General features: G+C 44.1%; 1 protein-coding gene across 1 annotated transcript; it reads left to right on the forward strand.

Annotated features, from left to right (window-relative positions):
• The first annotated feature begins 68 nt into the window (after window positions 1–68).
• NRAS (NRAS proto-oncogene, GTPase) lies at window positions 69–5,051 on the forward strand. The gene is made up of 5 exons (XM_083812902.1): window positions 69–332; window positions 1,359–1,537; window positions 2,007–2,166; window positions 3,711–3,834; window positions 4,487–5,051. Exons 1-4 carry the CDS (start codon window positions 222–224, stop codon window positions 3,828–3,830), a joined length of 570 nt encoding a protein of 189 aa, XP_083669028.1. The 5' UTR covers window positions 69–221; the 3' UTR covers window positions 3,831–3,834; window positions 4,487–5,051.
• Window positions 5,052–6,887: the final 1,836 nt, after the last annotated feature.

The following is a 6,887-nucleotide window of genomic DNA, read 5'->3' on the forward strand; positions in this document are numbered from 1 at the left end:
CCCCCGGGCTGCCCGCGGGGTCACGTGGCGGGGGGGAGGGGGGGGGCAGCGGCCGCTCTTCCGGCGCCGGCTGCTGACGGCGCGGCGGGGCCGGAAGGCGGAAGCCTCGCGGAGGGGGGGGGGGTGCTCCGCGGCCGCCGTGGGGCCTGGGGCGGCGGGCGGGCGGGGCGGGGACGGCTGCGCTGCGCTGCGCCGCTCCCCGCGCGGCCGCCGGGAGGGCGATGACCGAGTACAAGCTGGTGGTGGTGGGAGCCGGCGGCGTCGGCAAGAGCGCGCTGACCATCCAGCTCATCCAGAACCACTTCGTGGACGAGTACGACCCCACCATCGAGGTGAGGGGAGGGGGGGGGGCGAAGCGCAGGGAGCCGCGCGGGTGCTGGGAAGGGAGGGGACCGGGGGGGGTCTGGGGGCGGCTGCGTGGGGGGTGCAGCCGCTAGGGAGGGGCGGCGGGGGGGCGGGGGGAAGGTTTGGGGGCAAACGGAAGGCGCTTGGCTGGAGAAAATGCAATTAAGCAAGCCGGTGAGAAGCGCGATTCCAAACCAAAAAACAAAAGTGAGAGGGAAACCAGGGGCGGGTCACGTCCTGCGAATTTGTGTGAGACTTCTTTGTATCGGAGAGCGGGTGGAAATCCGGTTCTTCCTTCTTCCCCCCCCCCCCCCCCTTCAAACCTTCGCTGTAGCTCTTGGTGTATATATGCTTTAAATGTATCCACTTTAACAAGACTGGCGATTTTTGTGACATAGTATCTGAACGCCATTCAAGAATGATATTAAAAAAAACGAACCTTTGAGAGTTTTGAACAGGTGGTATGAAATCTGCATCCGTTTGTCCTTGGTCAAACAATGTACGTACGTAAGGAATAAGGAGCCTAGACGCTGCTGTGGACGTTTTGCTTAAAAAGCCAAATGTGAGATCAAAATGTGAGATCAGTGTGCACGTGGTGAGGAATCCTGGAATAGCCCTTTGTCTCTTCTATTTATCGCTTTGTAAAGCAGAACGTAGGCAGCCAACAGTGGCAATGAAAAAGTCACCACTGACCTACATGGATCGTAGATGCTGACCGCAATGTTGTATCGAGAGTATTACCACTCTTTTCTTCTGTGCTCAAAATAAGGAATTTCTTAGGGAGAATATGACTTTTCTTTTTTGTTAGAAAGGTGGGAAGATTAAGATAACGTGCTGTGCGTCATATATACTGGTGTTTTTCCACTGTGTGTATGTGTATAAATAAAAAAGCTCTTCTGAATTATATGCATATTATTTTTTTTTAATTTATTTTTGCTCCTGATGCTGTCTGGTATGGAAAGTGGTAGTGCTATGTGTTTTTATAATCTATAATTCGCTTGTGTTTTCTGCAGGACTCATACAGAAAGCAGGTTGTTATTGATGGAGAGACATGCTTGTTAGATATTCTGGATACTGCAGGACAGGAAGAATATAGTGCTATGCGTGATCAGTACATGAGAACTGGGGAAGGATTCCTCTGCGTGTTTGCCATTAACAACAGTAAATCATTTGCTGATATTAACCTTTACAGGTATGATCTGGGTCTCTGCCACAAGGAGAAAAGATTGGAAAAGGCTTCGAGTATTTTTGTCATTAGACCTAGTAAAGACTAAACAATAGAAAAATACTAATTCTGCCTTCTTTCAGAAAGTTTATTTTAAGCTTATTTGCATTCTGTATATTTTTAGTCTATATATTATTAGTCAATGAGTGGGGCAGCTATCTTGGTTGTGTTTAATCAGCTGACGTTCAGAACATACAAAATGTTCTGGGTAAGAAGAAATGGGTAAGAAGGCAAAAGCACATTAGAGCAGAATTATACAAGGACTAGAGGATGGATTATAGGAAGTTGTTAAAAGTACTGCTGTAGGTTAGAACCCCTGACATCCTATCTAGTTTCAGTATATATTGTTGTAGCACAACATTGTTTGGATACTGAAGTATAACACCATTTATGTGTAGAAAATTGTTCATAATTTTATTTTATTTTATTTTCTAAGAGAGCAAATCAAGAGAGTGAAAGATTCAGATGATGTGCCAATGGTTCTGGTTGGGAATAAGTGTGATTTGCCCACAAGAACAGTAGACACAAAACAGGCCCAAGAATTAGCAAAAAGCTATGGAATCCCCTTTATAGAGACATCTGCTAAAACAAGACAGGTAAGATGCTTCTATTCTTGGTCAGACTTCTACTTGTACGCTAACTGAAGAATGGTCTAACTCTTTCACTTGTACTTTTATCTACGGAAGTATGTACCTTAAAATCAATTTGATTCTGGATAGGCTGGACCGATGGGCTGAGGTCCAGCTGAGGAACTGTATGAAGTTCAACAAGGCCAAGTGCCGGGTCCTGCACCTGGGGCGCAACAACCCCAAGCAGAGCTACAGGCTGGGAGATGAGTGACTGGAAAGCTGCCTGGCCGAGAAGGACCTGGGAGTACTGGTTGATAGTCGGCTGAGTATGAGCCAGCAGTGTGCCCAGGTGGCCAAGAAGGCCAACAGCATCCTGGCTTGTATAAGCAGCAGTGTGGCCAGCAGGTCTAGGGAAGTGATTGTGCCCCTGTACTCGGCTCTGGTGAGGCCGCACCTCGAGTACTGTGTTCAGTTTTGGGCCCCTCGCTACAAGAAGGATGTGGAGGTGCCCAAGAGAGTCCAGAGAAGGGCAACGAAGCTGGTGAGGGGTCTGGAGAACAAGTCTTACGAGGAGCGGCTGAGGAAGCTGGGGTTGTTTAGCCTGGAGAAAAAGAGGCTCAGGGGCGACCTTATCGCACTCTACAGTTACCTTAAAGGAGGCTGTAGCGAGGTGGGGGTTGGTCTGTTCTCCTACGTGCCTGGTGACAGGACGAGGGGGAATGGGCGAAAGTTGCACCAGGGGAGGTTTAGGTTGGATGTTAGGAAGAACTTCGTTACCGAAAGGGTTGTTAGGCATTGGAATGGGCTGCCCAGGGAAGTGGTGGAGTCACCATCCCTGGAGGTCTTCAAAAGATGTTCAGATGTAGAGCGTAGTGATACGGTTTAGTGGAGGACTTGTTAGTGTTAGTCAGAGGTTGGACTCGGTGATCTTGGAGGTACCTTCCAACCTAGATGATTCTGTGATTCTGTGTAATTTGCAAATTTCAGTTTTTGGTTTCATTACTGACTCTTACTTTGAAAGAGTTCTGTTTTTATCTCAGTGGGTGATGTTAATGAGAAGAGAGCTCATCTGCTCTAGCTGAGAAGTGCTTAGATTGTTCAGGTAGTCATCCCAGGGCTGTCTGGTTTTCTCATCTTAATGAAGGCCAATTATAAGGTTATTTTACAGAAAGAATCTCCCGCGTTGGTTTAATGCATTTCTTCGGAGTTACATTGAATCTGCAGCTCTTTCTCCATTAAATAGTAGCCAGAAATTCTAAGAATTTTAAAATGGGGGTGATTAGGCAAGAAGTAGCTTGTTGCATGCATGGGACCTCTCTATGGTTACAATTTGCCTTGTTTCTTTTAACGGCTGTTACTTTGGGTGTTTGCCTCAGAGGAAGAGTTAAGAATGCAACTGAAGCGTTTTAGGTAACTGGTTCCCTCCTCTAATGAACTGTGGGATAAGCTGGCAACTACTATTCCTGTAGAATTATGTATTTCAAATATGTCAAGGGATCCTGTGGTGGAAAGAACAGTGATCTCAAAAGATTCAAGAAAAAAGTACTTTACCTGGATCGTTTGCATTTCAGGGTGTTGAAGACGCTTTTTACACGCTGGTGAGAGAGATCCGGCAGTACCGGATGAAAAAGCTCAACAGCAGTGAAGATGGGAATCAAGGCTGCATGGGATTGTCCTGCATTGTGATGTGATAAGGTGAGCTGTACTTTAAGTTCTTCTTAAGGCTTCTTGTCTGTATGTCTTTCAGTTGTTGATAAGCACAGCTTAGAAATAATAGCTGCTATAGTTTTTTTTTTTCCCTTATTATACAGCCCATTGATACCCAGAGATTTTGATCCTACAGTTAATTACTTTTTTTTTTTTTTTTGTCAATAGATAGCAAAACTTAAGGAAAATTCTTTTTGTAGCAACCTTTTGGCTGCAGCCTGTAGATTTCCACTGAAATGATAATAGTGTGATTTTTCTGTATCACACTTGTCAGTCTCCTTCCTTTGGGAAACATTTGTTGTTTTTCTATGACTATTTGGAGAATGTATAATTTCTGTCTTGTGCACAAGTAACACCTGAACTAGAAAGGGGAACGTGCAATTCTGTAGTCACCGTTTGCTGCTGATTGATTGATTTCTGCAGAATTTATCTTGAGCTATGTTCCTCTGCAATATGTAATGCAAGTAATGAGATGTAGGAGTGCCCCAGCTGAGTGAGATTCTTTACAATGGTTGCCTAAAAGATGTTGCTCATCACTGTAAAAACAGGGAGACCAGTCCAGGACTTGTACTGCATTGTTGCACTGCGCATCTACCACAAATTTGTAAAGTGGCTAATTAGAGGTGCCTTTCTGTTCCAGATGCCAGGAGTACATGGTTCAGATGTAGCTGCTGGACGAGTCTCGATGCTACTGTATTGCGTCTCATGCTGATGCCCTGCAGTATTTTGGTGCCAGTGACCAGAATCTTGGTACCGGTTAATTAGCACAGGGTCCTTTTCTGTGCTCCATCTGAAGAAAACATCTCTGGTGTCTACCTCCTTGCTCAGCTAACAGAGCAGTCACATCTCTTGGTGTACTGGGATTCTTTTCTCACTGTGTTGCCTGGGCTTGTTCAAGAAGAAAACCAGTCACAAGAAAAGTGAATTACAGAGACTAAATGCTGTGAAAAAGATCTCACTTTACCTCTAGAGTAAAAGCTAGAAGTAGTGTTTGTTCCCTTTGTATCGGATACAGATTTGCAGTGTTGTCAGAGGAGTGGCAGAAATGGTTTTGCCACCTTTAAAGCTCCTGTCACTTACCAGATTGGTATCTGCTGTCTGTGCACCCACACAGCATATTTGCAACATCTGCATTGTACCAGGAGTACCACTTAACTGGTCAACTGATCTTTTATTTTTCTGTAATAAAAAGGAGATACCTTTGCTAATTTAAGTGCCTGTTTGCTGAGAAGATCTGGAGTTGTAACCTGTTCCCTTGGGCTGAGGAAAGTCACAAGGACTGGAATATCTTGGGAGCTTGTTGTCTTAAGTAGGCAAGTCTTGTGTGGAGGATCTGTTTGCATGGCAGATTACTAAAACAGGAATTTGTAAGCTGAAAGATTCAGCAGGTGCTTGTAAAACTCTTGAACTAGGGAGGGGAACATACTGCATCCATTTTTGATCCATCAAAATGGATCAATCCACCTCTTTTTAGGTGGAACTGTGCGTATTCTATATTGGTTTTCTAGAGCGTTTGGATCTTCCTTTTCCAGGTTGGACCAAATTAGTCAGCTGTTCACTTTAACATTAACTGCCAATATTTACGGACAGATAGTTAATCTAATAACTGGAGGTTAGTTTGGGCAGTTGTTACTCAGCTCTGTCTGTAACTTGCAAATTATTTTATTCTGAATTATTTTCTTACCACTGGACCATAAATGTAGTCTCTTCAAAATGGCTCTGTAAAATGTAGGTGGAGAGCCTCCGTGTCGTGGAAGGAGTCTGGGATTTGAAGTTGACTGTAATTGGTGCAGTGGTTGTCACGGATGTCCAGGCTGAGGGGAGAAAGCAATGAGCTATAACAAGAAAGCTGAGCTAACTTCTGATTGCAGCATCCTTGCAAAATGAGGAAGGGATTCAGTGATGTCTACGCAGAAGGTGTATGATATACCGATGGGAATTCTGTTTTTTTTGTAACAGCCTCAAAGTACCACAGAATTGCTGCATAAGCTGTGTGAGTTCTTCCTAGAACACAACATTGTCACTTTATGTAAATGGGACGTACAAATGTGGTCCCTGTTGTAAAGCCTACTAGCGTTCATTGGAGTACCATGTCCTTCCTTAGTTCTTGTGCTACTGATACTGGGTTCTGTTGTGTGTGATCAGGCAACATTTCTCATAGCAAAGTTGAATACCCAGTTACCGTCTGATGGAAGAGTAATGAGTCCCCAGCCTACAGAGGGAGTATTCAGTCTGCAGAACTAGTGTGAGTGTAGAAACTGCAAGAGGCTTAATTTCAGTTTGTTGGTGTCAGATTCCTACATCTTCATTTGAAGTTGAAAATTCCAAATTGAAATCAGAAATCAGTAAATAGAGAAAAAACTTCCTTTCAATACTTCTTCATCCACTAATTACATTCTTAATTTTCTTCTTGGAATGCAGAGGATCAATCTGTATCATATTTTCTTTATCCTTGATACTCCAGATAAGTATTTTAGCAATTTATTTTATTCTTGACGGATGTGACACTGATGAGAATTTAAAATACATTATTTTTACATGATTTTCCAGTGACATACTCAGTAGAGGGTAGCATTATGGATAACGCTGGCTGTGACTTGAGTTCATTTGAAGGTGATATTATGCTTGCAAGTTAAACGTGACAGAATCATGATCATTGTGAGCTACCTGTAATCACCAAGCAGTTTTGTTGTTGTTTTTGGTGTTCTTTTGTTGTTTTTTTTTCTTGGTGCAAGAAAAGTTGTTTGTGAAAGCATTCTTTGAGCCCTGAAGCAGGAGCTCACTGTCCCTGGAGTTGTGTGACGTACTGTTTGCCCACTTAATAAAATTACAGAAAAAGATAGCTTTGGGGATACACATCTGGTTGCATGGATTCAGCATTTTGGAAAGACAGCAATGCGGAGTTTGTGCTATGTTGAATGGCGAGTTTATTGTAGGTCCATTATGCTTTTGGACTACTTGGAAAAATTTGGAGCTGCTTCTCTGGCAGGCTTGACTGCATAGTTCAGAGCATGGCTGCCTGCTGCCCATGGCCACAGGAA

Source organism: Anser anser (genome assembly GCF_964211835.1).
Source record: "Anser anser genome assembly, chromosome: 27".
Classification (NCBI taxonomy): Eukaryota; Metazoa; Chordata; class Aves; order Anseriformes; family Anatidae; genus Anser; species Anser anser.

Bases quoted from the DNA above. Each gene is read 5' to 3' on its own strand.
- NRAS (XM_083812902.1), top strand. From the start codon at position 222: ATGACCGAGTACAAGCTGGTGGTGGTGGGAGCCGGCGGCGTCGGCAAG. The intron at 1,538-2,006 runs GTATGATCTGGG...TTATTTTCTAAG, and splicing joins GCTGATATTAACCTTTACAG to AGAGCAAATCAAGAGAGTGA. The intron at 2,167-3,710 runs GTAAGATGCTTC...TTTGCATTTCAG, and splicing joins CATCTGCTAAAACAAGACAG to GGTGTTGAAGACGCTTTTTA.